We start from the raw sequence: 15,000 nt of genomic DNA, 5'->3' as shown, positions 1-15,000 counted from the left end.
CTAAACATTCTGTGGAAAACACTGCTGGCATGTTTTATATATTTAAAAAAAAAAAAAAACTTCACATCTGTGTTTGCCAAATGGCACATGTATATTTGAATGTATATATAATGTATTGATATCAGTGATATGATGGTTTTGCATGATCTATTAAAAGGTGGCAACTGTAAATATTTTGTTGAGTCCGAAGAAGAACACGTAACTCTTCTAACTGCACTTAAGGGATCGACAGTGTGCAGACCTTCATATTTCTAATGACTAAACAGTTATTTGATTATCAACATAGCTGCAGATACATTTTTCTGTCAATCAATGTATCGACTAATCGTTCCAGCTCTAATCATATAGTGACATAAATGCATCTTTTTGTAGTTTTTTCCCCCCCAAGGCTTGTAATGTAAAATATGTAGTATTGTGACCTGCACTTTAAATCATATATTTTATTTAAATATGCATGTAATGCCTTGTATAGTATGTATGTATTTATTTAGTATGAATGCTTCCACAAAGAACAAAACTAATTTAAATTGATATAATTATATATTTATGTAATTACACTGGAGAAACCTTGAAGGACAGGTATTTCAAGTCAGTCTTCAAACAACAGTCAGATGTCTATACAAACAGTTCAGACGTTTTCCTCGCTGAAATCTTTCCTCATGTTTTATTCCTCGATTATTAAAAGATCTCCTTCAAATGTGCTTTCAATGTAAGTGATGGGTGTCAAAAATCCACATTCACCTTGTGCAAAAATGCATTAAAACAGTGATCTGAAGCTTATTTGAGGCTTCAACAGTCTGAATTTACAGTTTTTATAGCATCAAATCCTCCCTTTGTGTTTCCCTGTTGAGCTTTGGTAGAAGTATAGTAACAAAAAGAGGAACTTTGGCCTTAAAAATACTGAAACATTGAAAGATATCTACTTGATTTGAATTATTTGGATGGCTGAAGCTGCATATTAGCTTCAGATCAACTTTTAAATAAATGTTTAGCACAGAAGGAGGACTGAATTGTGTACTCCATCACTTACATTGTATTACGAAGCTCTCAATTTCTGTCGTTTAATCTGTTCTCTCATTGTTTTTATTCCTTTTGTTTATGTTGTCATTTGTTATGTCTTATTATCAGTTTGTCAATCTACTGTAAAGCACTTTAAACTACATTAACCTTTATGAAAGGTGCTTTATAAATAAGGTTTGATTGATTGATAATGGCTCATTTTAACTATATTATATACTGTTGGATCATTATTAGTCTAAGTTATTAGTAGCTATACTTATACTTACTCAATTTGGGCACCTGGTTGTTTTAAGACTTACTTGAAAAACAGTGAACTTGTCCTTTAAACATTAATCGCATTAATGGTTAACCTGAATTACTGAAAATAATGAATTCACCTCTGGTAGTAAAATAAAAAAACAACACCATGTCACCTGAAGTACCTGAGCAGGATTCACACCTCAGGGATCCAGGATGCTGACACACAAAGGCAGCCAGCTCTCCTGATCAATGGACACAACCCTGCAGCTACACATCCTGCAAGCTTTTTAGTCAATAACTCATGAAATACTGCACTCACCTCTGCTGCTGGCGGCTTGGACGACCCCTTTAAAGTACGACAAGGACAGCAAGACCTGCAAGGAAGAAAATACTGCGATATTGAACAGAGGCGTTTGCATTTTGACTGGCTTTTTAATGCTCACAGATACCAGGAGTTAGCTTTAATGGCAGTGAATGACTGCGTTATTTTTTTTTGTACCCCTAGCCGCATTCTGCAAGGCCCCGCCCCCTATGCTACCTCTGATTGGCTCTGATTCTGACATGCATTGAGTAATAGCCAATCAGAATGAGACTAGGGGGCGGGTCTTATCGGAATACGGGTGGGAAAACGGCAACTGCGACCCGGATGTTCAACCTCTCACTTTTGACTTTTTTCCCCCTCAATCTTTATTAAGGAAGCATGATACAAACAGTGCAGACGTGCTCAACTTAATGCTTATATAATAAATAATAATATAATATAATAATAATAATAATGATCTAAATTATATCAATCATACATTTGTCTTCAACTAAAACATAAAACATAAGTAGGTTATACAAATAGATAAAAAAGACTTAACTATACATACTAGTATCATGTATCAAGCAGCAAAGGCATTAAAGGAAATATTTAAATCTGCTATTCTTCAGTCAATATGTCTCAACATAGTGTCTGATTTCTATTTTGAGTAGTTGTATGTGTCATTTCTTTTTTTTAGTCCATTTGCAGTAGTGATTAATTTCTTTAAAAATAAATGTATTATTATTTTTTATTTAAGTTTTTTTAGCAGTGATTTATTTGTTTATTTGTTTATTTGTTTATTTGTTTATTTGTTTATTTTATTTCATTTTTATTTTTCCATTTTTAGCAGTGATTAATTTCTTTTGATTTCTTTTTGATGTTTGTATTTATTTATTTTTTGTTTCTGCAGTAATTCATTAATAAATTATTATTATTATTATTTTTGTATTTATTAATTTTATTTTATTTTAGCAGTAATTTAGCAGCGATTAAAGTGATTTTTTAGCAGTGATTAATTTTTTTGATACATTTTTTATTTTTTTAAATTAATTTTATTTATTTCAGCAGTAATTAATTAATTAATGATTATTTCATTTTATTTTATTTTATTGTATTTTTTTATTTTTTTAAATTTATATATTTATTTTATTTTAGCAGTAATTTAACAGCGATTAAAGTGTTTTTTTAGCAGTGATTAAATTCCCCTTTTAGGGGGCGGTACATATGACGTCACATCCACACAACCGCGTGTTCCTGTCTTGCGGTCAACGGTCAAGTTGGACCAGACGACGTGAGCCAAGAACCGGAAGTTTGCACCAAAACAAAAGCTTGAAGCCATAAAAATGCATTAAAAAATAACTTTATTTTGAGGATTTACCGTATAAAATCCCAAAAATATCATATGGTGGAACTAATTAGTTTTTTTATTTGTAACATTGTCATTACTTAAATCAAAAAAAGTTCTTTATTGTCATTTGTGATGATTTTATTTTGAAACCAGAGTAGGAAGTGAGTATTAAATTGCTGCTGACTTAATAGCTGGTGTTAGCCGTGTGTCGCCTCAGCCTCATTAGTGGTGAGAAGAACAGTTAAACGGACTGTCACTTTATTTAACAAAGGTAAAAACAACATTTTTATATTTCAACCTCTGGATTACACTCAAATTGATTTGTTCTACCTTTTTAATTGACGTCTGCTGTTTGCTAAGCCAGGAAATAAATGAAAAAAATAAAACCCGTTATTCCCAGACGTTATGCTAACATTAGCTCAATTAGCTTCCAGACGCTAGATAACGGCATAACTACTAGATAGCTGCTGTAACGTTAGACATACATGTAAATAATATATTTCTCTTTCAGTCACTACTGTTGTCTTTTGGTCAATATTATCAAAGTGGCTTCAGTGTTGGCATGCTGCTAGCTTATTGCTAATGTGCGGAGATGAGGGATATTGCATGTCTGATTGCCTAACACATGCTGTCTTAAAAAAACAACAAAAAATCTTGTCCTGTTATATGAACCATGTGGTGATAAATTCATGTTTAAATTGTTTTTTCCCCCTCTCACACAGAACACTATGAATCAAGAGAAGCTCGCTAAACTTCAGGCACAGGTCCGGATAGGTGGAAAGGTATGGTATAATTGTGTTCAATATTCATATAATATACATATATATTTATTTCACTTTAATCTGTGCAATAAGAATATCACCTCTGGTATATTACCACTCAATACCAATATTACTCTTAAGTAAATAATGTCACGATTATCTTTATTACATATTTTTACTATTATTGTTCTTATTGTTTTTTGTAGTTATTATTTATTATTCTTTATTCTTTCTCTTATTGCTGCTCTTATATTCTATTTTGCTGTCCACTGCTGCTGTAACAATGCAAAGTTCCCCATTGTGGGACTAATAAAGGAATATCTTATCTTATAATACTACTATTTTACATTTTAATGCATGACATAAGAATTAAACCTTTAATTAAATGTAGCCTCAGCCACAGCCTCAATCAGGGCTTTCAGAGAGGCTGCTCACTTTTGTCCTTGTCCTGTCGTCGGCTCAGTTGTTGCTTGTTTTAAGGAGTGTGATGGCATTCAGCATCTGCCAGGTCTTTCCTCCTGACCTCAGCATATCCTTTATAGTAGGAGAGCATTGGGCCCTCCATCTGTGGCCTCTTTGGCTTTGTTCACATTTGTTGTGAGGTCTTTACCTCGGCTGCACACTTGGTGGCGTCATTTGTCTAGAGAAAAAAAGCTGGCTGTGCCTCTTTACCGATTACATCAGTGTCTCTCTTAAGTCAACTTATTTATAGAGCACTTTAAAAACAACAAAGGTTGATCTAAAGTGTGTTACAGAGACTGAGAAATACAATCAAATGACAGCATGGACATAGTAATGACGATTAATTATCTAGAACAATATAAATGAAAATGAGATTTCAATCATTAAGACACAACAACCTTGCACAGAGAACCAATAAAAATAATAATAATAATAATAGAGAAAGAAAATAATTTACATAAAAAACAGTGTGACCAATGACTTTAATGTCTCCTTGATGAGTATTGAAATATGTTTTTAAATGTCAGCTGTGGAGAGGATTTAATAAAGAGAGACGAACTGGTCCACAGTTTAGTGCCAGTAGTATAGTTACTATGGGGTGAGCATGATGTAGTTAGAGCTGCAATGATTAGTCGATGAGTTGCCAACTATTAAAATAATCAAGAACTATTTTGATAATTGATTAATTATTTGGATCTCCTTTTTTTAAGAAGGGGAATGTCCAAATTCTCTGATTCCTGCTTCTCCAATGACAAAAAAAAAGTTGCTGATGAATTTAATAGTCAACAATGAAACAGTTAATCAACACATTTTTGAAGCTCTTGAGGACATTGATGAGAAACATATCATGACTCAGAGAGAGAGAGAGAGAGAGAGAGAGAGAGAGATTTAAGGTGGACCGTTTTCCTTTGTCATTTTATTACGCACTTCCATACACAAGAAAACAAAATATTTAAATTAAAGAGTACCGTCTAGACCTGCTCTATGTGTAAAGTGCCTTGATATGACTTTTGTTATGATTTGGCGCCATATAAATATAGATTGATTTGATTGAATATTACTTTAAAAGACAAGACAAAAATAGTGCTAAAAATATCAAAAAATGAATAGGCCTGAGTAAAAGTCATGATTTAAGCTCGACCACCTGCGCGCCCTGTACAATAAATGATTTGATACTAATCCTAGTGATGTGCTCCACTTTAATAAAGTTACTGAAATGTCTGACTTTAAAAGCACCGTGAGAATTACATAAATTGTGCTCATTTAAAAACAGTTCTTATGTTAACCAGGTTTAGTTTTATTCTTGTATCATCCTCTCAAAGAATGTCCTCCATAGATTAAAAAGTCTCTGACCTATCGTTATGAGACTGTTTGACATTTTGGTCCATTCAGTCATCTCATCCTCACACCTGTTCTTTCTTCAGGGAACGGCCCGCAGGAAGAAAAAGGTTGTTCACAAAACAGCAACAGCTGATGACAAGAAGCTCCAAGGCTCACTGAAGAAACTGGCTGTGAACAACATTGCAGGGATCGAAGAGGTGAGGCATCTCAGACGTCACTGTTGTACTGTAGCTGCGATGTTTTTTGCCTTTGTCATGTTATGAGGAAAAGATAAAACACAGGGAGAGGCAAACTAAAGTGTTCTCCTGTCATGTCATCACCAGGTTTATTTTAAGTGCTTTTTATCAAAGTGACTCCCACAAAGTGTTCATCAGATAAATAAAAAGCAAACAAACAGATAAAGCTTTTCACTCAAAATTCATTTAGTCTCATTTATTCATGCTGAGGCTGAAATTTGCTTGTTTTATTTTAAAGTAAATTATTAAAATTGCTAATTTGTTTACTGCTGACTTGACAAAAATCTAAATTTTAGGACACACTGTTCTTGGTGCAGTTTTTTGGGGAATTGTTTCTTATCCAATCCGAGGGTCTTAAAATCAACGTAACTGTTTTGTTTTATGCTCAGAAGCCTCTTAAATCTTGTGCTGTTAAAATTGATGGTCAGCTGTGTTTTCCATGTCAGTTTTTCCCTTTTCATCTGATTATTTGTAATTTGAGTGGGTTTTTACTTCTGCACCAATTTATCTCAGTGTGAACAAGTTCATCACCTTTTAAAACAGACACCAAATGTAGGTGTTAAAACATTAAACACCACAGACATAATCTCTTGACAGTTCGTAATCTTGTGTCAGACTAACGGTTGAGGCTCTAAATCCGACTGCCGTCTCTCTCTCTCTCTCTCTCAGGTGAATATGATAAAAGACGATGGGACGGTGATCCACTTCAACAACCCCAAAGTGCAGGCGTCTCTGTCTGCCAACACCTTCGCCATCACGGGCCACGCTGAGACCAAGCAGCTGACAGAGATGCTGCCAGGCATCCTGAGCCAGCTGGGAGCTGACAGCCTCAGCAGCCTGCGCAAGCTGGCCGAGCAGTTCCCACGGCAATGTGTGTATACGCGCGCACACACACACGCACATGCTCTCACACACACGCACACTCTCACAAGGTCAGGACTCTCTGTAGCCGTGTATGTAAGCTCAGGAATATTCATTAAGGTTTGAGCGATCTGCTTTGCAAAAACACCCGTCAGCAGGTTTTATGAATACTTAAAAGGAGAGAACAGAAGCAGAAGGGCGTAGGGTGAGAAGAGAGGACACCTTCCAGGACTTCATGTTGGGAACCATTATCCTGTTGGCATGTAAGGGTCGGTCACACTCGACCACAACTAGTTCAAAAGTTCCTCTGATGAGTCACGATTGAAGCCAGAGCAAATAACTTGGCCGTCATATATTCATATTGTTACACTCGGTTTTTTTAACAAAAGTGTCAGAAATGGTTGTGTAAGACTAACAAAAGAGATCTGACCAATCAGGGTGTGACATTGATTTAAATGTCAGTTCGCTGGTTTCGATCAGTTACAGAAATAGCCGGACATAGACTCTGACATCAGCAAGGTGTGTGAGGAGGGAGGAGGTCTCTGAAGCTTTTAAACTGTCTGATAAGCACTTCTGACTTGAGTATACTAAACCTTTTACTGACATTTACTTTACCATACACACACACACACATTTCTATGTACTTAAGCAGATTAGTGTGACAGATTCTTTCAGCAGCATTTTGTTTGTTTACAATCACTGGAGCAGCGGTGGAGATTAAATCAGTAAATGTTACACAGGGGAGAAACTGGTTTTTAGCAGCAAGGACGCTGGTGAAAGGAATGTAAGAGACTGGTTGATTGTTCAGAGGGGTGTAGACATCTTCTAGTCCAGCGCTGTGTGTGTGTGTGTGTGTGTGTGTGTGTGTGTGTGTGTGTGTGTGTGTGTGTGTGTGTGTGTGTGTGTGTGTGTGTGTGTGTGTGTGTGTGTGTGTGTGTGTGTGTGTGTGTGTGTGTGTGTGTGTGTGTGTGTGTGTGTGTGTGTGTGTGTGTGTGTGTGTGTGTGTATCGAGATGATTCAGTTTGATGCGGCCGGCCCTCGATGTGCGTGTAGATGAAAATAAACTCAGTGAAGCAAACAACAGAAATAGGAGCAGCTTTTCCACATGACGACACAACTAATCGTGTAATGTTAAAAACGATAACGCAGTGGAGTTACAGTTGAGTACAGTTTAAGACCAGCACCTCAACATTTAGTAGCTGTCGTGGAGCTTTCAGTTGTATCAAGTGAGTTTTTGCAAAAAGCATAAGAACGAAAGAGAATTTATAGCTTTAGAAATTGTGGGAAAGAAGCCATAAATTTGGGTTGGGGGGGGGGGGGGGGGGGGGGGGGGTTGTCAAGAAAATGCAAGCAATGCAAAAAGCACTGAATGGAAACACTGACACAAACACACACACTAAAACAAATCGGTTTAATCTATTAAGGAATTTTATTTGATCCAATTTGCAGCTTAACTTTTTGATTGATGTTTTTATTTTTTTTTATTTTTCTATTTTGCAGCAATGGACATGAAAGCAGTCAAGGAGGAAATCGCTGAAGAGGAGGATGATGATGTCCCAGGTAAAGATGGAAATGACTAATGCTTTAATTTAATGGAAGATTTTTGAAATGTTGGTCATTTAAAACTTGCTGTTTTTTATCAGGTTTGTTTAAAAAAAATGATAAACTGGTTAAATTATGCAGCCAATCTGGAGTTGGGAGCGTTAAGCTAAGCCAAGAAAAAAGGACTTTGAATTTAGATAATTTGATCTATATCAGTGTTTTCATAGTTTGTAAAAATTAAGGTTAATCAGTGTAGTGCGTCTTTTTGAGAATAAAACCCTGATATACTTTATTCTTCTCTGTTCCAGATCTTGTGGAAAACTTCGACGAAGCCTCAAAGAACGAAGCAAACTGATGAATCCCCCTTTAGTTTTTTCTTTTTCCTTCTTCTTCCATCAACCGTTTGTTTTGTTTTTTTCTTTTTAAACCTCCTGGCAAAACTCACAAAGGGCATTTCCTCTTGTGGGGGGAAACGGTTGTTAAAAGGTGCAATGCATCATCTTCGGAGACGTTGAACCACTCCGGTTTAGCCGGCCTCGGTAGCACGACGACACCAACAACAACAACATGCAGATACAGTAGGTTTTTGATTTGTGTAGGCTGTGATATCACGTGGACACGCAGAGAGAACGAGACCCAAGATCTGTGCCACTCTCAGCACCCAAAAGGACTCAAACCACCGCATTAAAAGTTAAGCTTTCTACATGGTTTAAACGTGGCTAGTATTTAAGAGATTGTTTATTAAATTACAATAAGAGTGAATTACAAGTTCACTTTACATATAGTGCTGATTATGAATTTAATAAAACATTTTTGAGCTATTGATGTTTCTCTTTTATTACTTTTTTTTTTTTTTCAGTGTTGGCCGCTAGAAGAAAAACTTGAGATGAATTCCAAATAAACATAAAAGCAGTAGTATTGTATTTTCCTACTTGTCTGCTTTTAACGGGCAGTCTTGAATTAGTGAGTTATGTAGACCCTTTGTGTAAAGTATTTGTAATTGATTGCTCAGTTTATAAATAGAATAAACACGTAAGCCTATAAAAAAAGCCCCACAGTGCACCTCTTCCTTTACACTTCCTTGCATTCACAGATATCTGAGCTGTTATGTAACACAATGGGCTGCAGGGTCAATTATTAGTTCATACAAGCACAATCAAGATATGTTACTACACTGAAGTTCAAACTACTTACTTTTTATATCAGTTTAATACTTACTCACCTACTCTGAACAGCAGTATGAACCCTGCATCAACACCTTTACTTGAGTACATGTATAAAAAGGTATTGTCTTAACCCTCCTGTCGTCCTCCCGGGTCAAATTGACCCCGTCTGTTTTGACTGTTCCTTCTTTCCTCCCTTCCTTCTTTCCTTCCTCCCTCCCTCCTTCTTTCCTTCCCTACTTCATTCCTTCCTTTCCTTCCGTCTGTCCTTCCTCCCTCCCTTCTCTCTTTCTTTCCTCCCCCTACCTTCCTCCCTTCTTTCTTTCCTCTGTCCTTCTTTCCCCCTTCCTCTTTTCCTCCCTCCCTCCCTCCTTCCTTCCTTCCTTTTTTCATTTCCTTCCATCCTTCCTTCCCTCCTTTCCTTGCTTCTTCCTTCCTCCCTTCCTTCTTTCCTCTGTCCTTATTTCCTACCTTCTTCCCTTCCTCCCTCCCTCCTTCTTTCCTTCCCTCCTTCCTTCTTACTCCTTTCCTTCCTTCTTCCTCCTTTCCCTCCATCTTTTCCTTCCTCCTTCCTTCCTTCTTCCTCCCATCCTTCCTTGACTCGAGGACAACAGGAGGGTTAAAGAATGAAAAGTAAAAGTACTTATGCAGCAGAATGTCCCACTGTCAGTGTATTATTACTACAGCATTAACAGCAAAGACCATTTTAATGTATTTGGGCAAAAACTACTTTAAACCTTTACATTTGATTGATTTAGTATTATTTTAGCTATTATAGATAGATATACTTTATTGATCCCAAGCTGGGAAATGACAGTGTAGCAGCAGCATTACACAGACACATAGTGACAATAACAACATATAGTATAAGGATATAAAGAATGAGAATATAAGAAAAACAAACTGCATAATAAAATAGCAAAATATAAAGAATAAACTATACATAATAAAATAGCAGTGTTGATTTTAGTGCGAAGTAAATGTGTGATATGTGTAAGAAATAAAGTGCGCAGTGACTGTAAGTTATGACCAGAGTTATTTTAGCTGTTATTATACAGTGTGATGGCATGAGGCAGCCAAGGTGCTCCGCTGTCTGTCCACTGTGTGATGGAGAGGGTGCTGCTGGTCATTGTCCATGATGGAGAACAGTTTATTCAGTGTCCTCCTCTCCACCACGTTGGGAGGTTCAATCTATAATCATACTTTAAATTACATTAAATCTTAATTTACAAAGTAACTACAGCTGTTAAATTAAGTCAAATTGAAATACAAAATACATTGTAGTGCAGGAAATACAGTTTTGGTTATTGGTTTTCATTTATCAAGTAAAAAAGATCCAGACTTTGTTGTTATAACTTTACAAAATCTGTTATTTTAGTTCATGTCTGCTAATCAGAGTAGTTTTGGATTTTAATTGCATCACTTTGGGTTCTGGTAACTTGAGCAATGATTAATCAACAATGAAAATAACTTCATTTACATCAGTAAAGTGCAGTTTGGGTGTTGTCTGTAAATAAGGAGGGGGGTAACAGAGTTTGGGTGGGATGCACAGATCAGCTCATCCCACCACTGTCACATCCTGTTTCATTGATCATCTGTGACGCTGCGCCGTGCTCTGCTGCATCGTGCTGATCAATGGGCCACTGCTGTCATCCCCTCCCTGTGTCAGCAGGAGAGCTCTGACAAGGTTACCGGAGGATCAAATGTGCCATTTTGGCTCTGGGGGGGGGGTGTAAGTACCGGGAGCAGGGGGGCAGAGCTGCGGACCCGCCCCGGGGCTCATAGCACCATCTTCTGCCCGATCAGAGCCAAAATGTCCCTGCTGCTGCTGCTGCTGCTGCTGCTGCTGGACACAGTACAGGCTGGATGAACCTGCGACAAGTCAGACAGAGACAGCAGGGTCCAAACAGGAAACTACAGACTGTAAATAAGAGCCTGAAGACTACACTCAGTATTAAATGGAAAAAATAAGGATGTGAATGTTTTCTTGTAGAATAAACATTTAAATAACCAGAGAGTAAATAATTGGCAGATTAATTAAAGATCCCTTCCACAGCTGTATTAAGCCATAACAAAATACTCTGCTTTGATTAATAAAGTGTGTCTGATATGGTTTTTCACATAAAAAAAAAAGTTAAATTATCTCATTAAAATCTTTGAAATGACATCCAGAATGTGTAATTTCAAAGGTTTAACAACCGGATATAAGATGTCTCCTACTCAGCTCTCAGTGTTTGTGCACTGGAGGCTTCAAGTTTCCATATAACACTTGTGTAAATTGAATATTGGACCAGGGTTGGCTCTATGGTAGTTGTGATCAAAGTCAAAGTCATTTTTCATGTCAATTCAGCAATATGTACAAGACATACTGAGGATCGAAATTACGATACTCTCAAACCCCAATGGTGTAAAATACATCAAATAAATAGATATGTTTAAAAAATATCTAAAAATATACATAGTACATGTTAAAAAAGGACAGACACGAGACTGGTAGACTGATATTGGCGCAAAGTGCATAGTGCAAAAATGACAGATTTCCCAGAAATCACAGCGAAATCTGTAATTTTTGCACTATGCACTTGTGTGATGTCACAAATCAGGCAAATAGGCCCCGCCCCTTAACATTTTGATTTGTTATGAGCACAGAGAAACTTTCCACTTTCAGCAGATTGATGTGAAAACAGCCTTTAATGTCAAACTCTGCACATACATCATTCTGCACAGTGAAGCTCAAACATCTGACTCAAGGAACAAGAATACAGACATTTTTAAGTAGGGGGGGGGGTAAGCCTATATAAGTATCATCCTAAATATGGATGTGGTCACCGTGATGTCACCATCATTACTTTTGGAGCCAGAAGTGGGTGGAAATAAACTTAGTGCTAGCTGCTAGTTTCATTAGGCATTTACAGTCTATGGTTAACTGTGATAATACCAATGCTAAATTTTGAAAAACAGACTTTTTAAGACTTTTTTTTAGGCCACAGAAATGTTAAAATGAACTTTCATGAACTGAGAACCTGCTCCAATAGCTACAGCTATGCTTCACAAGGTAGTCACACCCGAAAGCATACCCTGCTTTATCATCTATTTTACTTTAAATGAGATCATCATTTACTAAATTAAATTCATGCTGTATTGAAGAAGACTTGAAACTAGCGATTGAGACCATAAACTCATTAGGAAACTCTTTACTGAGGTATTAAATCAAGTGAGAAGTTGGGCCATTTTCTCATAGTCTTCCACACAATCTGACTTCTTTTTGTTGAGTCGTCCTCTGAGGGCCATTAGAAAGAAAAGCAGGTTTAACCCTCCTGTCGTCCTCTCGGGTCAAATTGACCCCATCTCTTTTGACTGTTGTTTCTTTCCTTCCTTCCTTCCTCCCTCCATCCTTACTCCTTTCTTTCTTTCTTTCCTTCCTTCCATCTTACTCCTTTCCTTCCCTCCTTCCTTCCCTCCTTCCTTCCTTTCTTCTTTCTTACTCCTTTCCTTCCTTCCTCCCTCCCTCCTTACTCCTTTCCTTCCTTCCTTCCTTCCTTCCTTCCTTCCTTCCTTATTCTTTTCTTTCCTTCATTCCTTCCTTCATTCATTCCTCCTTCCTTACTCCTTTCTTTCCTTCCTTCCTTCCTTCATTACTACCTCCCTCCTTACTCCTTTCCTTCCTTCCTACCTCCCTCCTTACTGCTTTCCTTCCTTCCTTCCTTCCTTCCTTCCTTCCTTCTTTCCTACCTCATTCCTTACTGCTTTCCTTCATTCATTCCTTCCTTCCTTTCTTTCTTTCCTTCCTTCCTTCTTACTCCTTTCCTTCCTTCTTTCCTTCCTTCCTTCCTTCCCTCCCTCCTTACTCCTTTCCTTCCTTCCTTCCTCCTTCCTTACTCCTTTCTTTCCTTTCCTTCCTTCCTTCCTTACTACCGCCCTCCTTACTCCTTTCCTTCCTCCCTCCCTCCATCCTTACTCCTTTCTTTCTGTCCTTCCTTCCTTCCTCCTGTCCTTCCTTGACCTGAGGACAACAGGAGGTTTAAAGCACTTTCCCATTGGCTATCAAAAGTACTTACAAAGCAAAGAAAGACTCCTCCCAGTGTTATATATATCTTATTGCATTATTGGAAGATGCATCACTGTGTAAGCAGCATTTTATTGTTGTAGCTGGCGGGATGAAGCTATGACCTACTTTATATACTGCTGAGTAATTTAACTGATCACATGTTTGTATTTAATGTCTGAATCTGCAAGTTAACTATTAACTAAAGCTGTCACATAAATGTAGTGGAGTAAAATGTGAAGTAGACGTATAAAGTATCAACTTGCAAATATAACTGCTTACATCTAGTGGGATGAATGTTGTATTCTGATTTTTCAGATGATATTTAAATAGATTTACTTTAAGCCGTTCCTTCAACTGAATGTTTGAGCTTCACTGTGAAGAATAATGCCTGTGCAGAGTTTGACACTTGAAGGCTGTTTTAACATTAATCTGCTGAAAGTGGAAAGTTTCTCTGCACTCACTGAAAGGCTGGTGCCTCAAAGCATGATTTATGCCATCACCACCGGTTTGGAGCCAAATCTTGGTCCAATATTCAGTTTAAACCTCCAGTGAACAAATATACTGGGAATGGACTTTACAGTGAAATTGGAAACATATTGTGTCCAGCAGTTAAACTAAATAAAATACATTTGCATATTTATATATTTTGAAATTGTTAATGAGGGAGAAGGAGAAGATGCAACTTTAAGGATTTTAATGAGAAAACCATATCAGACACAGGGGCGGAGCTAGCGGTGGCTTTTGGGCTCATAGTCCCAAATCTATTTATAAAAATCTGGTTAAAGTCACTTTTTATGAGCAGTGACTTCAACCACCTACTGACTGATTTGAGTGAGTTTATAACAATTATGATTAAGAGTGAAACTCTGAAAACATTCCAGTTAAGACTGAGTTACTGAGTGAAATGTTAAATCAAAAATTAATGTAATATGTTTTTGTTTTCCTTTTGATCTAATGCCTTATTTATTCTCTTATTTTTTATATGTATTCTAGTTGGAAATAGTTAATTTGGACCAAGATAAATCACTACCACTAATGTTTGCAGTAGTCATCCAATGCCATAAAATCAAATCTGCACAAATTACCCATCCAAAAACTAGATTTTTAAACTTTTATCGAGGCAGAAGGAGGAGATGTAATTTTAAGGGTTTTAATAAGATAATTTAACTTTTTTGTTGTTGTGTTGTTGTTGAGAAAAACCACATCAGACATACTTTATTATTCAAAGTAGAGTATTTTATAGCCTAGTATCACATCTGAATACATGTCTGTAGGGGAACTTTTAAAAGTATTTTAATGCTCTTTATTCATCAGTTAATACGCTACAACGCACGCTGGAGACTACGCTCACTGTCATGCAAAACTGACAGACTGAGTAATTCATTTGTCCCCAGGGCCGTACAATTTTATAATCTGGCAATAAAAGGACCCCCCCCCCCCCCACACACACACACAGCCACAGCCTGGACTAAATTCACTAAATTCACTTTAAATTGTAAATTTAAATTGTAAAAAGTAAATTCACTAAATTCACTTTAAATTGTAAATTTAAATTGTAAAAAGTAAATTCACTAAATTCACTTTAAATTGTAATTTTAATTGTAAAAAGTAAATTCACTAAATTCACTTTAAATTGTATATTGCACTATATTTTTAGGATTATTTTTTATTTTT

General features: G+C 36.7%; 3 protein-coding genes across 4 annotated transcripts in view; 1 reads left to right on the top strand and 2 right to left on the bottom strand.

The window, feature by feature from the left end:
• Positions 1-1,737, bottom strand: part of txndc12 (thioredoxin domain containing 12 (endoplasmic reticulum)) — a 7,941-nt gene extending 6,204 nt beyond the window's left edge. The window contains exon 1 of the mRNA XM_062428975.1: positions 1,580-1,737. Coding sequence (XP_062284959.1) covers positions 1,580-1,679 — 100 coding nt within the window. The 5' untranslated portion in view covers positions 1,680-1,737. The remainder of the gene's footprint in view (positions 1-1,579) is intronic.
• Positions 1-15,000, bottom strand: part of cc2d1b (coiled-coil and C2 domain containing 1B) — a 289,494-nt gene that overhangs the window by 214,023 nt on the left and 60,471 nt on the right. The window lies entirely within an intron of this gene.
• Positions 3,096-8,938, top strand: LOC133990383 (transcription factor BTF3 homolog 4-like). Of its 2 annotated transcripts, none has more exons than XM_062428676.1 (6): positions 3,096-3,183; positions 3,635-3,694; positions 5,560-5,673; positions 6,382-6,583; positions 8,074-8,133; positions 8,424-8,938. In XM_062428676.1, exons 2-6 carry the CDS (start codon positions 3,641-3,643, stop codon positions 8,468-8,470), a joined length of 477 nt encoding a protein of 158 aa, XP_062284660.1. In that variant the 5' UTR covers positions 3,096-3,183; positions 3,635-3,640; the 3' UTR covers positions 8,471-8,938. The 2 variants fall into 2 exon arrangements, with proteins under 2 accessions (XP_062284660.1, XP_062284661.1); XM_062428677.1 differs by having other exon boundaries at positions 3,102-3,183; positions 3,631-3,694.

The sequence above is a fragment of the Scomber scombrus genome, chromosome 11 (genome assembly GCF_963691925.1).
Source record: "Scomber scombrus chromosome 11, fScoSco1.1, whole genome shotgun sequence".
Classification (NCBI taxonomy): Eukaryota; Metazoa; Chordata; class Actinopteri; order Scombriformes; family Scombridae; genus Scomber; species Scomber scombrus.
This window is presented reverse-complemented; position numbering and strand designations above follow the sequence as displayed.

Bases quoted from the DNA above. Each gene is read 5' to 3' on its own strand.
- LOC133990383 (XM_062428676.1), top strand. From the start codon at position 3,641: ATGAATCAAGAGAAGCTCGCTAAACTTCAGGCACAGGTCCGGATAGGT. The intron at 3,695-5,559 runs GTATGGTATAAT...TTCTTTCTTCAG, and splicing joins AGGTCCGGATAGGTGGAAAG to GGAACGGCCCGCAGGAAGAA. The intron at 5,674-6,381 runs GTGAGGCATCTC...TCTCTCTCTCAG, and splicing joins ACATTGCAGGGATCGAAGAG to GTGAATATGATAAAAGACGA.